Here is an 18,359-nt window from a genome sequence, read left to right as displayed (position 1 = left end):
GGTTATGGAAACTAGTGTTTGAAGTGTTAGTGCTGTGGAACAAAGTGACAGCGAGTTGGGAAATAAATGAGCACAATACTCTCTTCTAACCTCCTGGTACTGTGCCTTTTAACAGAGAAGAAAAAAAGCAAAAAGGCAAAATGTCAGCTCCAAAACATTTTTCATGTTGTAAAATATAGTGTCCCCACTGAAACGCTTGATAAGAGACACACTGAGAAGGCTGATACTTCTCTAAAAAATGGTGAGTTATTGCACAAAGGTCATGTGAACACACGTCTAATGCAGTAAGAAAAAAAAAAACCCCTTAGGATGGAAAATTTGTATCTATGTCCTACAAATGTCATCTTAGCCCTTCAGACAAAAGTCTCAGCAGTGCATGCTGAGCTATTAAGTCCAAGGATACAAAACAGCCTTCATAAACAGCGCAAGAGACTAAGAGGATTTGGGCATTTCAGCACACCTCAGTAGTTTACATGGAAGCTGACCATTCGGCTTCTATTAGTCACTCAGAACAATCACTCTTTTCCCAGCAGAGCTTACTCATTTGCAAGATAAAAGGAAGACATTTCTGCACATGCCCATAATATTCTTCACCACTGGGGGCAGCTTTACATAAGAGCGCATTCGCTGAAACCAAAGCAACAGTCGGACGGAGCTTTCGGAATGACAGTCTGCAGAAGTGAGCAGAGCGCGTACACTGCACCGGGCTTATTCCACCGTCTGTGCTCCCAAGCAGCTTCCTAACCGGATCGGGAACTAAGTGAGGGAACTGCTGGGCTATGGAATACAGATGTGTGCATTCAGATAGCTAAACGGAGGAATCGAACATGCTTTCCTATAAAGAGAAATTTTAAAAGCCAGGTTGCTAACTATAAAGATGCAAAAACATAATATCCATGAAGATCCTATTACCTAGGAAGAATTTAACATTTTGCTGCGAATGCTGTGTTGGGATTGATTTATTCTTGGAGTGTTCTGCATGGCTGGCAAAGAATAATGTTCCAAAATCGGTCCATCTCCCAAGGGGTCCAATTTTTCTTCCTGGGTGTCAGCGAGCCCTGACTCACTACAGTGCAGCTGACAGGGGCTGCCATGCTTGTGGCACACTAAGCAAAAAACAAAAGACCTAAGGACGACCTTTGAACAACACAAAGGATGGGTATGTTTTTCACGTTATTTTTTTAAATGTATAGTTCATAGCCACTGAATAGCCTGTGCTTTAATTACTCCGTAGACTTACCTTGATGTGATTTGTTATTACAGTTAAATTTCTTAGGGGTTACACCTTTTTACCCAACTGTTATTTGGTATTTATATAAAGGTATGCTTTTTAAAAAAAAAAAATCTGAGTAAAGAAAAGAATGTGAAAAGTAGTTGAGTCGAGATAGGGATTTTTAAGTTATTATTGAAATAAAAGATTTTAGCATGATTGAAAGAAATGACTGATGTGTGGGGGGATAACTTTTCTAAGTTGTTTTTATTTCCAGGTTTCAATGTAATTAGGCTACTGAGCGGATCAGCTGTAGCTCTGGTAATAGCCCCTACTGTATTACTGACAATGCTTTCTTCTGCTGAACGAGGATGCCCTAAGGGCTGTAGGTGTGAAGGCAAAATGGTATATTGTGAATCTCAGAAATTGCAGGAGATTCCCTCAAGTATATCTGCTGGTTGTTTAGGTTTGTCCCTTCGATATAACAGCCTCCAAAAACTAAAATACAATCAATTTAAAGGTCTTAATCAACTCACCTGGCTCTATTTAGACCATAACCACATCAGCAATATTGACGAAAATGCTTTCAGTGGAATACGCAGACTAAAAGAGTTGATCTTGAGTTCCAACAGAATCTCCTATTTTCTTAATAATACCTTCAGACCTGTGACAAATCTCCGGAATTTGGATCTGTCATACAATCAGCTGCAGTCTCTGGGATCTGAACAGTTCAGGGGCTTAAGGAAGCTGCTGAGTTTACATTTGCGGTCCAATTCCCTAAGAACCATCCCTGTTCGAATATTTCAAGATTGTAGGAACCTTGAACTGTTGGACCTGGGTTATAATCGCATCCGAAGTTTAGCAAGGAATGTCTTTGCAGGCATGATCAGACTGAAAGAGCTTCACCTGGAGCACAATCAATTTTCTAAGCTCAACCTGGCACTTTTTCCAAGGCTAGTCAGCCTTCAGAACCTTTATTTACAGTGGAATAAAATCAGTGTGATAGGACAAACTATGTCCTGGACCTGGAGCTCATTACAAAGACTTGATTTATCTGGCAATGAAATAGAAGCTTTCAGTGGACCTAGTGTTTTTCAGTGTGTGCCCAATTTACAGCGCCTCAACCTGGATTCAAACAAGCTCACATTTATTGGTCAAGAAATTTTGGATTCTTGGATATCCCTCAATGACATCAGCCTTGCCGGAAATATATGGGAATGCAGCAGAAACATTTGCTCTCTGGTAAACTGGCTTAAAAGTTTCAGAGGGCTGAGGGAAAATACAATCATTTGTGCCAGCCCCAAAGAACTGCAAGGGGTGAATGTTATTGATGCAGTGAAAAACTACAGCATCTGTGGCAAAAGTACCACGGAAAGGTTTGAATTAGCACGAGCTCTCCCAAAGCCAACGTTTAAACCAAAACTCACCAGGCCTAAACATGACAGCAAGCCCCCTCTGCCCCCGACTATTGGAGCCACTGAATCGAGCTCTGAACCCGAGCACGACACAGAACACATCTCCTTCCATAAAATCATAGCAGGCAGTGTGGCCCTTTTCTTGTCTGTGCTTGTGATCCTGCTGGTAATCTATGTGTCATGGAAGCGTTACCCAGCCAGTATGAAGCAGCTGCAGCAGCGCTCTCTCATGCGAAGGCACAGGAAAAAGAAAAGACAGTCACTCAAGCAAATGACTCCAAGCACACAGGAATTTTACGTAGATTACAAACCTACCAACACTGAAACCAGTGAGATGCTGCTGAATGGAACAGGACCCTGCACGTATAACAAATCAGGCTCCAGGGAATGCGAGGTATGAACCATTGTGATAAAAGAGCTTTTAAAAGCTGGGAAATAGTGGTGCTTTATTGAACTCTAGGGACTATAAAGGGAACGTTTTTCTCACTTTTCTGGCACAGCTCTTCCATGTCACTTTTTTGTACATTCATAATACTGGTCATTTTACTCTCATACATAATCAACTCATTGAAATTTAAATACCACAATCAATGTGAAGCCTGAGCTCTGGTTTAATACAATACCTATTGTACAAACCCTCTACTGATTTCATTAAAGTCTCTCTTGTTTTTAAATAGAAAACTTCTTTCATAAGTAATCACTGCACCTGCAGCAACTGTGCCTCTGTTTAGGGAGAAAAATGACAATAATAATGAAAAAAAAAAATTAACTCAGTTCTCCCCCAACCTAACCCCAACCCTTGCTCTGAAACACACTTTTTGAACCAATAACAAACTAAAGACCAAGGTGCAGTAGCATCATATGAATTCTAGGTTGTCTGAGGGGAGAGATGGTGCAGGGACAGCTCTGCAAGAATGCCTGATTTCTGCCCAACATAAGATATAATAAAAAGCCAGTTGGGAGTTTGAGCACTGTCTCAGGACACGAAGTATCACACCAAAATCAAAGCAGAGGAAAACCTAGGCTTACTAGAAAATAAAAACTTACAATGGGATTTACTGTGCTGCATCATAATACAGTGTTTCTGGGGCTGATAACTGTTAATTGAAACCTGTTTATGTGACTTCATACAAAAGGTGCCAGTGTTTATCGCTTACATCCAGTTGCCTTTCAGAAAGTAGTCAAAAGGCATTCATTAAATGAGGAGCAGAAATTCCTTATTGATGCAATTAGAGGAACTCAAATGTGCAGCAGCAAAAGCAAGAGCACTTCCTGCACACGTTTGTTTCAGTGCTCATTAGAAATTCTCTTTGCAAGACTGTCAAAGGCAGTAATGTAGCTGAGGAAACCATTAAATCTGTCATTTTCTTCTATTTCTTTTTATTTGCTGGGCTGGGCTTCTTAGGGTTCTGTGGTGTTTTGCACACTGTCCCTCTAATAAGTAAATAAAGCTTCATTACTTATACAGCCAAACAGTGTACATTGTGGAAAATACTACAACAGCAAAGAGCTTTCAGAGAGCATTGGGTACTTACTGATCTGAGTGCATCCAAAAATCCTTAAAGAAACAAGTAACAAATTATTTTTCTCTTAGCAAAACCCTAATGGCATTACAAGAATTCACAAATATTCATTTCTAATACGTGGTCATTCATCAGTGGTTCTGTACAGCTTTGTAACCCAGCTACTCCTGCCTTCCCTCTCCCAAAATCATGTATTTTTGTAGGTTGCAGAAAAATATAACAGCCCTCATATTTCCCAATGTATCATACCTCCTATTTTGATTATGAAGAAGGCATGGGGGAGTGAGGGGTGTTTCATTCTTAAAATAATAGAACAGCACCTACATATAAGCAGGTCACTAATTTAATTATCCCTGTTTTGTAACTTGATTTGCCTTAGTAAACTGCACGTCTTCAATCACTTGGGAGGGAATGTTTCTACAAAGCAGTTTCACTGCAGCAGATTAGAAAAAGGAAAACCTTAGCAGAATGTTCTCTTGCATTTTTACTGTAGAAAAAAAAACAAACCACAGCCAATCACCTTGAAATGCACTAGATACAATGAAAACAAAGCTAGAAAACGTCTCTTAAAAAAAGAGCAAATACACCTGAAGCATTTTTGGCTTTTTTTTCATGTAATGAAATCATGCTCATTTTCAAGGACCCTAGTGAGAAAACATCCTGGAGTAGAAGCTTGAGACTACAATGAAGCTGCAACAGTGCAACCCTGTTTTTTGTGCAAAGAGGAACCCACACAATTAACAATACAAGTTCTTGAGACACTTTAGCAGCACTGAGCAGACTACGATTTTTATCCGGAGTTGTACCTTAAAAGTAGCTGTTAAAAACTCAATACACATTGAATTATATTAGCTATTATGGGATTCAGCTTTCCACAGGCAGGCCTTGGTTATCTCTGTACTGAAGGACAAGAGTTTGCTGTAAACTTTGTGTTAAAAACCATCTCTGTACTTCTATAGGCTCTAATGTGTGCCCTGGTGACTAATATTTGGCACAGCCAAAGTAAGAAAGATTTAGCCCAAAACTTATACAAGTTAATCTATAGATACACATACACATTCGTAGACAAAAATCATGTATAAAATAAAAGAAAATTTTGTTATTTTGTTTTGGGACTGTAAACTGCAATAAGGAAATAATTTCGTAATATTAATTTAGAAATTTTGCTGTTTGGCAACATTAAGCGCATCTTTGAAAACTTAATGGATTGTGATTATGAACGAGTCATAAATAACCAAGTTTGACTTTATAGGCTTCCTTTTCTGTTTCATTAATGCCTTGTTCTAACCATAACAATAGTCTGAAAGAATGAATCCATAACTTCCCCAGGAAAGCAATACCTGTAAAATTATCACTAGGCCCTTTTGAAAAATACTTAATTATGCACTTGAAAAAGAAAATAAGGCCCGGATGTCATTAATCATAGATGGATAACAAAAATAATAATGAAACTCCAGCAGGAGTCTCAAATTCTAATAATCTCATGGGAAATTACCTGGTCTTAGCTGAGTAACTTTCAGTCCCTTTGAAAGGCTGTCCCTGTCCTAAGTACAAATAAGGTGTTAATGCCTCAGGGATCTCGGAAGAGAAATTTCTGTTTTGCCTGTCTCCACTTGGGGCAGAAGGTATCTAGAATTCTGATCCCGCTTTATGTTGGGTTTCGGATATTTTGGTGCCAGTTACTCACAAAACTGTTAAAACCTTGCTAGCTGATCCTCAGGGGATGTGCAACAGCTATGATGGCTTTTACAGAACCCTAAGCCTTCATACAAGTATTTTAGGCAGCAACCTGAGGCAGGAGATGTGATTGAGTGCCTCTCATGACCTGGATATCCCTTAAAGGATCTGATGCTGCCTACATATTCCAATTTTAGGAGAGCAACAACTTATTTTGAAGTTGTCTTGGTTTTGTTTTGTTGTGTTTCTTGGGTTTTTTTTAAATCAACTTCTGTTCCTTTTCCTGAGTTATATATAGTGTTCTGGGGCTACCACTTGAAGACTAGGGTTTTTCAAGCCACAAAGTGTAATACTATTCTATGCCCATTCTCATTTTCATTAGTTTTGCAGTCTTTTGTAGTCTTTACATTCAGTTAAACAATGTTGAGACAACCATTAGGTGGGATCACCAAACAAGGCTCTCATTTTATTGTAGCACCCCAAAAAAGTTTAAAAGAAGTCAGGACTTCTTCTGCTAGCCACTGTACAAACATCTTCTCTTACATTAAATGAGTACAAGGGATGTTCACAAGACAGTCAAAAGATGGCCAATAAACATGACAGATTCAAGGTAATTTGTTTGAGCTCACACACCAGATGAGGACTGGGAATACCATCCAGCCTCCTCACACCAAGACATCCTCAAAGCTAGTGGACTATTTGGTGTCTCAACTAAACAGCCTGGAATATTCAACTGGTATTTCACAAAAATAAACCACACAGAATGCACATCTTTGCAAAAAGAAAATAACTAATGTGCTAAGCAAATTCAAAGAGACTGGTAATGTTCATTCACTATGTTGAGATTACCTCCAGCAACTGCAGAGTAAGAGAATAATAATGAGAACAAGTGGCTTGAATATAATGAATGCGAGCTTCTCTACTGGCTGGTAGGTTTTCATTACTCACTGTCTGCACTTACACAGCCTTCACAGCTTAAGGTTTGGCAATGCTCTTTTTTTTATTATTGTGAAATAGTGAACCTTAATAGAAAATACGATTGCAAAATGAACATAAGTGTACAATATTCCTGCAAATAGAACTAAAAATTTTCAGTTAGCAGCAAGCTAATGGTCTTTGCTGTCAGCCCCTCAACTCTAGATAAATATTCTCTTAGATGAATTTCTGTGGAACAATAGTGACATCCAGCGGGTAGTTAGCTTAATCACAGGTATCTATTGTCTATATCAATTCACATACAGATGTGTTTGCCTTTCTACTTTGCATTCTTCTGTATCACATGGTAGAAGCATCAAATCCTTTCAGCCTGCTAAGTATTCAGCTGTATTTTAACTTCATTTCTGTGTATAGGAGTCATAACCTTGATGTAGTGAATAAGTGGGGGAAATAGGAGCAGATGAACGCTAGCACGAAATGGTCTATCAGAGTGTAAGTCGCTACTGTCAGTAAAAGGCAAGAAGCAAGTAAGTAAGCAAGGACTGGAGCTGTAACAAATTTGTGGCCATTGATTTAGAATTTATTACTTGAAAAACACCAAGTGACTTTAAGATACTCTAAAATAAACTCAGCCTACAAACTACTCATACAACTTCCTAATAGCAGAAGATTTAAAAGAAAAAAACAACAACCAACCTTTTGGTTTTGTTTTCACAATAATGAGAGGAAGATATTATTAGACATCAAAAGGAAGGGCACTCACCACCTGGGAACAAGTCAAAGTAGTAGCTTCATTTCAGAAACACACAATGTACAGAAAAGACGAGAAGCAAATTATGAAATTCACAAGCAATAATAAAGCCAAACAATGGGAAATTCACCACTGATGTGAAAATGCAGCATATTTTCATGGGCAAAGGTTGCTGGCAGCAACCTCTATTATGTTTTGCACAGAGTAACTCTGTGCTAATGTTACTGGCAGTAATTTTAAACCACAGTGAATGACATAGGCCAGTGAAGTCAGGATCATAGCTCTGTTGATAACAGACATTTCGTTTCCCTTATGAACATGCGCAAAACCCCATTTCACTCCCCACTGAATGAAATACAGTTGCCTTAAGACTGTTTAGAAGTGACCTATCACTCTATGATATGCAGCCCTGATTTTTATTCCTAGCTAGGCTTCGAGAATGGGTGTCATCACACTGGTACACTACAGGATTTTGATGTGATTCTCAGGGCTATAGCCAGACTATTTCTTGGCATAAATGTGAATGAAACCCAGTAAGGCACAAAAGAAGTTAAAAGTGACTGGGTTCAACAGCTATGAACATATCACCAAGGAGGCTATAAAGGAATAAAAAGGAGTTCATTCAAGACACACTGAGATGGCCAGCTGCGAGTTGATGGCTAACATTCTACCTATCAGAGAAACTGCAAATCTCATTTAGAAGGAGCTCAAACATTGTAAAAGCAATAATGACAGGATTTGCAAGTAGTAGGCAGTATCTTTTATTTGACCAGTCCCTCAGAAATCACATCTCCCTACAACTCTTCTCTGGCTCATACTGTTAGGCTATCATGACCACAGCATTAACATTCTAATGTAGGAATGACCACTGAGAAGGGACAAAAGGGCAGTTAATCCTTATTTATTAACTTTTTCCTTCTAAACTGCTTAATGAAACTTACTAACGTTATTACAGGAAATATTTTATATTCATGTGAAGAATCACAAGATGAAGATTATTCTTTACCTAAATCAACCAAACTCCTCAACAAATTAAAACATTTCATTCTTTACTTACAGCTTCTTAGTGTTTCTCACAAACCCCTTTGCTTGCCAAGAAGAAACTGAACGGAGATGTAATCCTGAAAAAAGGGTCCTCCAAAAAGCCCTCACGTCTTCTTAACCACTAAAACCATTCCTTTCCTGTGTAACTAATAGATTGACCATGTGTCACAGCTTATACTCTTGACTGAATATTAGATTTCTATTATGTCTGCATTAGCAGCAGCATTGAGATCATGTAGGACTCCATCATTGCAGTTCAACTTTGTGAATTCTCCAAGTATTTTGTGGCAGCCATACTGTAACGTAAGGACACATGAAAATAAGACATCCTAACTACTTATCTACTTACATGGCAAACAAGCACGTAAATGCATTACAGGGTATGTTGTCTGACTACACTATCGAGAAAATCATTTTCCCATTCTGTGTGCAAATCCTTTTCTTCTTCAAACTAACAAAACATTTAATTAGGTAGGTCTCTCAGGAACCTAATTGCTTCATGCTAAAAGGAAAAAAAAACCTAAACACATTCATATTTGCAGCAGCCTGCAGAAGTTGCCTTCATGAAGTCAGCCTTTATTAGTTATTCGCACTTGAGATCCAGCAGTACCTCCTATACTTGTCATGTATTATACCTGCACTATATCCCATAGTGTAATGTTATAACTATATTAAACTCTGCATTTTTATGGGCACTTCTGCTCATGCATAATCATAGTGAGAGATGGAAAAAAAGAAAAGACTCAGGAAGAGGATTGCATATGGTTTACAGTGCTAGTAAAAAGTTGGGGGGATCATGCAGCTTTTCCAAAAGTTACAAAAACTGTTTTTAAAAGAGATAAAGTTACATTTTAAAGCAAATTTGGAATGTTAAATAACTGCCTATGCATTTCCCGGAAGTATTTTAAGCATTTTTGGTTTTTTTCAATTACTACTGTCTAGTTCTGGGCATCTTTAAACACCAAAAAAATCTTCTCTAACTTTTATTTCACACCTAACTTAGTGAGAGGAAGAAAATACCTTCTTACAATGCAAGGCAATTTTTTCTGAAGCTGTGAGTCTGAGTTGATATGGGGGTGATCAAAATACCCTCATCTTACCGTTTTGGTTTTTACTGTGTGATTATTTTCAACATTTTTAGGAATGATGTGATACTGGCAACAAGTACATCACACTACCTGAGTACATTCTCCTGGCATTTATTTTGCACTTCATAACAAATCGTAGGTTGTATGTTGGCTCTCACACTTGCCCTTTATGGCCAGGAACAACTTACTGAATGTTTGAATACAAGTCCTTTAACTAGTCTTTAAAATAACTGGTGCTGTAGAACTCAGGGTTCCGATTTTAAGACAGGCACTTTTATTTTGCACTTCCCTAAAGGCTGCAAAACTCACAAATCAACTTCAAAATACTGTAATGAGATTACTGTCCCCTTTCTGGTTCAGCTGTAACTCAGGGGAGAAAATGAGCACAAAACACTCAAAGGTACAAAAACAAGATGTCCAATGAAAGCTGGGTATCCTAATTGCCTTTGTGATTGTTCCCTTCATTGCCCTCAAGATTAAAAGTAGCTGTAGATGAAGGAAACGTGAAGACTGAACATGTGTTTTCCTAGAGTGTAGATAATCATCAATAATTATACATTAGTCATACAATCTCTGGGCCACTGAAAATACAACCATCATAAATGGATTCCTTATTCTAAAATACAGACTTCATAAAGTAAATTCTACCACACACGTTTCTTTTTTTTCTTTTCTTTTTTTTTTAAAAAGAAATCATATATAAAATCTCTTTGGTTATGACAAGTTAGACAAAGCCACAGATGATAAAAGTATATAAAAGGGCATACAATATGCATTACAAAATGCATATTGGAGTCAATCAGAAAAATGATTTAGACTTCATCTTAATTAGTGTTTTGTTACTGATTTTTCAGTTTCTTATAGATTATCCTGTTTATTTTCAAGCAGGCTATAGGAAAGCTACAAATGGGAATTAAAATACTCAGATCTTTATGCAATAGTTGAGCAGTTAACCTTTGTAACAGAACATCATCTCCTCTCCTCTTTTCCCCAGAATTTGAAATTTGAAGTAGACTGTTTGTAAGGTCTACAAGATCTTGTGACCAGCTTCACAAAACTAGTATTAAAAAATACCTTCCCAGAGAATTTGTCAAGCTTTTTGCAAGTCAAAGAAACCAATCGTACCTCAATGATGCACGGATGTGTCTTATTAACATTGGGTGGGATGCCTATTGAAAAAAGGGTATAAACTGGGAAATTGCCTTCTGACCTACTTCAAAAGGGACTACCATGAATTCCTGGCACACAGGTAAAATTAGCTGACCTCAGAGAAACAATTCTCTCTGGTTGTGTTTAAAAAACAGCTACAGATTCTGGAGTCTGTTGTTTAACCAGATAAGTTTACTCCCCACATTCTTCACCAATAACAATCAGAGTAATCCTATACAAACAGTATATAGCCGAAGTTTGAGATGGCGATCACCTTTTCCTCTTCAAAAAAGAATAACGTTAAATAATCATTGCAGTACCTCAGGGTTTGGTTAGCAGAGCACTCGATTAGCCTTCCAGCCATCTGTAATGTGAGTCATATCCTCAGAACAGTGCAGGCTTCTTTCCACATTGCTTCATACCAGCCAGCTTCTCCCCAATCACACTGTACTATCCAGAATACACATGCACTGCACAGAATAGCAATTTCTAATTCAAAAATGTATTTCATGTGATGTTACACCTGTGACTTACAGTAAAATGTACTTACTATCCACCTTCCAACAAAGGACCACAAGAGACAGGGGTAGAAACCCTTCAGTAGGAACTTCTCCTAAGGCTAATTGTACCTATCATAAACAGTCTCTGTACTCTTAGGACTGTTTCATTTTCCCTACTTTCATTTAGCCTTAACAACAGTTTCCAGGCTACACTACTGATACAAAAAGGTGGGCCTGCAGCAAAACCTAGCAGTATTATTATGAGATCAGTAGCTCCAACTACAAACCAGTAATTTGTCTTTCAGTAAAGAAAATATTTACTTCAAACATACATGATCCTGGACAATATATTCCTATTCATCCCTAGTGATGCAGGCAACACAAAAATAATTTTTCATTTCTTCTTAATGAAAAAGTCAGAGTCTCAGGTAATACGGAGGGACTATTGTAACATTCTAAATTAGACCCTGTCTCTTGAATAATCTTTATACCTTCAACATTTTGCATAAGCGGTGTCCTATTTTTAAAATGCGTATATCAAAAAGAAACTATTTGCCACGGGGAAAGCAATAACTCTTGTAATGTAATCTGCACATAACTGCCAGCAACCAAATTCTTTTCACTGCGAGTACGAACTTAAAACTGGTGTTTGTTTTACAGCTTAAGGAATCCTACAGTGCACAGCTGTGGCATCTCAACATTACCTTTTTATTAATTTTTGCATATGACCTTCCTTAGGACAAACACTGAAATATTTTAAAGTGAGAAGTTATTGCCTATGAGGTTGAGCAGAAAGCAACAACATAGGAGGAAAAGTGACTCTGCAGTATGCTGTGGCCTTTAGTTTGCATGTGCTAAAGTCCAGCAGTGTTCATGGAGCTTTGCCTCTAGGAAAGCTTAATAAAGCCCACTAACTTAAACAATAATGCATCATTCCTTGCTATCCAAAGGATAAAAGTTTGTCTGTAGTATATAATGATAAATTCTGACATCTAAGCAATGTCTTATAGCAGTATAAACAATTTGAAATCATAACATAATAGACTGCATTCTCAAATCTGAAACCATGCTGTATTTGGACTGTAACAATATCCTAAATTAAAATGCCTATATATATCAGTAATAAAATGCATTTATCCAAAGCCAAAGAACTATGATATGTATGCTTTGGCTTCATGTATAAACTGACATGGCAAATTCTAAATGTAACACAGCCAATTTCTTTTAATGCCTCATCACATCAATTACATCCAACAAGTGTGTAAAATACATTTTGTTAGCTAAGAACAGAGGACTTCAATTAAATGTAAATCCTTATTCAGCACTCTAAGCGGTTAATGGCTTAAACTCATTAATAAGATGATGAAAAGAAAATGCTCCTATATACAGACTCTGTAGTGAGAATCTATTGCAAGTACTCATTATTTCCACGTAGTTCATACACTTAAGAAAGTGTCCCATATTTATGTCAACACTCCAATATCAACAGAGAAAAATACCAAAATAATCTTGTTTGTTGGTGAATGTTCCTGTATACGTATTTGGGGCATGACAGTCATTTCCAAGAGAGATGACCTGCTGCTTCCCTCACCTTCAGGGCTCCCAGAATACCCAGTGGGACACTCTTAACCAGCTCCGATCTGCTGTTGATTCAGACTTTTAGATACCTCCTGTGCAGAGCTTTCTACAGCTATTTGAGAACATTTTTGTGCAGTCCTTGTAGCTCATTTTAAAAATTATTCTGTATATCCAAACCTTTCCTCAGCCACCCAGCAGCATGGTTATCCAAAACCAACAACAAAGTTCACTTGATAGGTACCAAATTTTTGCCTCAGAAACACAATAGAAGAGTTTGTCTTTTGAGCTGTACGAGTGCGGAGGCCTTAAGAAGGGGACAGAAAACTGTCAGAATGGCATTTTAGGCTTACTGTTCAGCATTTTAAATAAACAACACAAACACTAATGGCAGGCTACAGAGCCCGGGCTGATACATTTTTATAATGCTTTTTGATAGATCCTCCATTTGAATTGATTCAGAAAAGCGATGGAAAGAGGTTTACAAAACCACAGGTGAACTTCAGTGGGACAGGGTAGATATGAGAGTCAGAGAAACATACCCCTGCTCTCCAATACTTGAAGATTTCATTGCAATGTGGCAACATTAGGATTCATGAATTATCAACCTTGCTGTAGATTACAGGATTTTCTGTATGTGGTAGAAACTTAAGGAAGTTTATTATGGATATTTCCCTACTGAAAGACTCCTGGATCAGACTTACTTCTCACAGAAAGGAAAAGTATCATTAGTTTGATTTCTTTTTCAGGTTCCTCTCTCCCACTCCATTCCCCTTCTTTCCTCCAGTCTGGGTTTCTCTTCTCTTTTGATTATCTGTTTCCCAGAAATAAAAGGAGAATCCAAGGGCTCTGGGTAAGTGTACCAGATGCCCTTGAATTTCTATCACGTCTATCAAGTTATACCCCTGCAAATCCTTGTTTACAAACAACCTCAGCTCCAACAACAAGCAAGCTTTTAGCAGCAAAGAAATACTAAATAGTTTCAAATTTTCACAATTTATTTTTTTCACAGCAATTATATATTATTTCCCACAGCAGAGAATATCCATTGATCAAATAACAAGTAAAATACAATACAGTGAAGTGATTCTTGCTTGAATACTAAGAAAAAAAAAAAAAAGAAAAATAGTATTGAACACTTTTGTCATCTGCAGGAACCGTATCCTATAAATTTTAAGAGAAAATTAACATAACATTCAAAAATTGTTATGCATAAGAAAACAACGGTTATCTCTAATTATAGGCCTTGCCAGAAAGCATGCTGATTAGTTACATATAATTGAATTTTTTGTATTGAAGTTTTTTTGGGGCACTATGTGGATATGACAGACAGGACATGTCCCAACACTGCAAAAAGGAAGCAGAGTTGCCTAAGGTTAATTCCACACTAGCTTAATTATTAATTAATCTCTCCCAAATGCATTTTCTTAATGTACTTAAAAAGGTCTTTGCAAATAGAACTCCTCTGTTTATCGATACGATAGTTTTCCAGGCAGACAGCTATGCTGCAGTATATAGACAACATTTCTTCAGCTAATCTGGTTAATTAAAATGCACGGTTACAACAGGCTCTCTTAGAACTGCAGCTGAATAACCCAGGATCCCTCTTTCTCAGTACCGCAAAACACTTTGCGTCCATTAAGTAGGGCTGTTTCAGGATTTAATCAAAGATTTCCCATCTACTCTCTGGAACAAGGAGCCTTTCCGTTTTTAAAAGGTTTCAAATAAAACACTCATTTCACAGGGATCCTTTCTGAGTATCTGTAGTCTGTGCCCCTTACCTGCACCTTTATTCAATTTAATGCTTGTTTTATACAATTGAATACTTCCTCTTCTACTTTTCTGCATCTCCAACACAAAGCGAAAACAAGCAACCCTATCACGTGTCCTTTCCAGCACAAATCTGTAAGTCCAATTTTGCTGAATGAATTCAGGAGAACATATTAACAGCTTTGAAGGGGGAGGGTAACTGGAAGAATGACAAAACCTGATAGAAAACCTGTGCCAGGCAGAGGATGGAGCAGGATTCAAAGTGGAAATCCACCTGCTCTCTAGCATTTGCTAACACACAGCAGTGGTGCTGCATACTAATGTAAGTGAGAGAAAGAAGGGTATTTGCAAAGGAATATTAACTTTGAAGATGGATAGGCATTAAACTGTTTGGAAAATAGCCTGGAATAAAAGAATGCCTCAAAGTCAACCACTCAAAACTAGCGGCCACTTGAAAATACAGTCCCTCCCTATTCCTGTTGTTACACTGTAAAAATCACTGTGATAACTGCAAAGTTCATTTACTCAATAAGGTAAAACATGTGGATACCTGAAGATTAAACATCTTCTGTTCAATTTCAGCTCTGACTGTATCTGCTCTCTATCTCAGTTCCTTCATGGGTTGGACCAGCTGGTCATTTACCCAGAGCTAATATAGATCATTTATGACAGTACTCTAAAATGATCCTCTAATTCAAACCTGTAACTCAAGACCTCTATTCAAATACCTTGCTAGGTTGGCCTAGGTATCTTTTCTAGGACTACCAGAAATCTTCAGTAAGTTGATGAACTTCTTTATCATTTAGAGAAAGATTGCATACAGCTGTATAACAAGCCTACCAAAAATAATTAAAAAGGTTTTCTCTAAGCCATATTTCTCTTTCTGATGCTTGAATTCAAGGAGATCTCCATGGTGCAGCCCGCAAAACAGCCCCATATTGATAAACCCAATATGGTTTATCAATGGCTCAGGGTGGTCCAGTTGCCTTTACAAATACTTTCACATTCTTTTCATGCCACTGAAGTGACACAGATCAATGAAGAATCACTGCACATCCCTCCTCCACTGGTTTCACGCTGTTTAAGAGTTTGTTTAATGGACAAAACAGTCCGCTTTCCAAGGGTCTTCAACTGTAGCATTAGCTTTTGCAGGTTAACTGTCAGCTCAGGTGTGTTATCTTTTAGGAAGTGCGGTTTTGCTCAACAGTACTAACGATGACTATATGAAAAACAATATATAACAGCAATAGCCTTATGCTTTCTTATGCCATTAATGTTCCAGAAATCAAAGCTTGCGGAGCCTCTGGCAAAGAAGCCAGTGACCATTAACCTTCACTTTATTTTAAGCTTTTATAATTTTAAGAGTTTCATTTCAGACTTGCAGCCCTCAGGCTGCAGAATTGAGACAGAAGTAAATAGAATAGCACAAGTTAAAAAAGCTCTTTTCCTGAGACCCCGGTCATCTCTCCCAGCTCCAATGCAAAATTTATTTCAAGGCTTTTAACATATTTTTCCCTACTTGGAGTAAATGTGAATTTTTACTTCAAATAGATGAGAGAGAGAGACTCGAATCCTCACTAAGTATCCTGTGAAATTTCCACTAACTTGGCACCACAGATGCTATCCACTTTTGTAACAAAGAAATGCCTCCTGGTTTGATAGTGGCCAGGTCTGTGAGCCCCCAGACCTCCCTAAGAAGTCACATGGAGTAGACAAAACCTGACTGTCTTTCAACCCCTGAATTCGTCAGCAGTGGTCTAAGGGATTCAGGACCGGAGGGATGGTTGGGACAGTCTGCTCGTCTCTTCATTTTTGTTATCCATATGAATCTGGCAGAAAAGCGTACTGCTATGAAAAAGCAGGAAATTTCTCTTGTTCTCTCATTTTGTTCATTCAGATTGGTCCACTGGAACTCAAGACAAGTTAAGAGTTTTCCAAAGGATAAGTGTCCCACAAGACTGAGAGGAAGACAGAGCTTATTAAGAATGCACTGGCATAGGGACTTCGTTAGAGTAGTTACCATAAAGCCACAAGGGTGTTTCAGAAAGTTTAACCTTCATAAGTAATTCATACATCAAAGTATTTCAAAAGGTTAGCTGAATTTTACAGAGATCTGTCATAAGCTGCGGTATGAAAGTAGGACATTGGTATCATGCTGACAAGAGGCCTTAGCATTTTCCTCACTAAATAAGCATGACTTGTGATGGTTGCAACAAATCCGTTCTTCTCAGTATCAGCTGTTCAGCACAGCCATTGAGAGGGGGAAGGAGACAGGAAAAGACGCCTAACGTGCCATCTTCCCTTCTCAACACAACATAGTGCAGTTGAAGTGTGCCCTTTCCATAGCATCCTCACACTACAGCCTAAGGACCAGGCTAGAAAAGCTGAAATATTATGCTAATGTTGTTGTGGGACAGAACCAGAGACCACAAATGGCGTGTGCTTCACATAGATCATCAGACATGCATAGCACTAACGTGACACACAATGTTAAATCCATTAAAATGATGATCCCTTATTAAATAAACAGAATCATTTGGTCTAAGATTTTTATCTTAGAAAATCTAGAGAATTTTTGACGGGTGTGTAAGTTGCGAGGGAAGCCAGCACTACAGAGAAAGGATGATTTCTTCATAATGAGCTTTTTTGCATTCTATTTTTCAAAGGCTTGATTGATTAAATAATATTCATTAGCTCAAATTGCACACAAAAGCTGTAGGAGAGGGAAAGCAGAGCAATCTGTTCAGTGGAAAGGAAGATAGCACCATTGGATTCTTCATGTGTCCTAGAAATCAGGTTCAGGGGGTTTAGGCCATCTTGACTTGTAAATGAAAAACAGCTGATAATACCTTTTAAGTCATGTCCCAAATCCTCTCCAGGGAGAAGAATCTAGAATTCTTCTCCAGGGAGAAGAATCTTTTTACACCACACACTCCAAAAAGGGTTATTCTTTTGGGTTTGAGTTTTACAGGCTGATGGCTTTCAGTAATTGATTCTGTAAATCTTTTATGTCACAGTCTTTCCTGTGTTTTATAGTGCAGGTGGGAAGGTCTGGCAACAGCCGCAGGCAATGTTCTGACAACGCTGCAGTATGACGCTGCAGAGCAGTCGGGCTACTGCCCACCAGCCTCCAAATCCTCCCAAACCAAGAAGGCCACAAAACACCAAATTATTTACACTTTTCCAAGTCAAATCAGTCCCCCCCCAGTGAGAAAAACAGCTGTTGTGCTGTTTGTCTACTCCCCTTCACATTTGTTCAAGTTTTGGGAAGGCAGTAGATAAGAACATAAAGACAAAAATTTCCTCTAACTTATACCCTCAAAAAGTACAAAACAAAACAGGAATACACCTCTTTGGTTTTTGTCCTTGCTTGACGCATGCAGAGATAAAACTCATCAATCTGGCAAGAAATTATTCTTCTTACTCAGAGTTTTAGTATCAAATATAAAAAAAAAAGCTACTTAATTTTCCAGGAATTTCTAATTGAAAACAAACAGCTCATCAAGTCAGGTTACCTATTAGTTATTAATTTAAAGACTATAACATTCCTCCCCAACTGCTTCATAGCAGAATTAATTAGTTGTAATTAGAAATAAATGTGACTCCTTAAAGTAATTTTAAGAACAAAAACATTGAAGCACCTTTCATCAGACAGTCTTGAAACAGTCTACAAGTTATTATTAATGTCACTTGCAAAGAAGAGGTACCTGATCTGATTTCC

The 18,359-nt window shown here is 37.9% G+C and overlaps 2 protein-coding genes across 7 annotated transcripts in view; one reads left to right on the top strand and one right to left on the bottom strand.

The window, feature by feature from the left end:
• The window catches only part of CTNNA3 (catenin alpha 3), a 470,553-nt gene that overhangs the window by 252,588 nt on the left and 199,606 nt on the right, over nucleotides 1-18,359 (bottom strand). The window lies entirely within an intron of this gene.
• Nucleotides 542-18,359, top strand: part of LRRTM3 (leucine rich repeat transmembrane neuronal 3) — an 84,188-nt gene continuing 66,370 nt past the window's right edge. The window contains exons 1-2 of one of the 3 annotated variants that reach the window (XM_009568183.2): nucleotides 542-1,159; nucleotides 1,488-3,019. In XM_009568183.2, coding sequence (XP_009566478.1) covers nucleotides 1,156-1,159; nucleotides 1,488-3,019 — 1,536 coding nt within the window. In that variant the 5' untranslated portion in view covers nucleotides 542-1,155. The other 2 variants (XM_054071290.1, XM_054071289.1) reach the window with 2 other exon arrangements.

The sequence above is a fragment of the Cuculus canorus genome, chromosome 7 (assembly GCF_017976375.1).
Source record: "Cuculus canorus isolate bCucCan1 chromosome 7, bCucCan1.pri, whole genome shotgun sequence".
Lineage (NCBI taxonomy): Eukaryota > Metazoa > Chordata > Aves > Cuculiformes > Cuculidae > Cuculus > Cuculus canorus.
The sequence above is the reverse complement of the archived record's forward strand: the minus strand, read 5'-3'. Positions and strand labels throughout refer to the sequence as shown.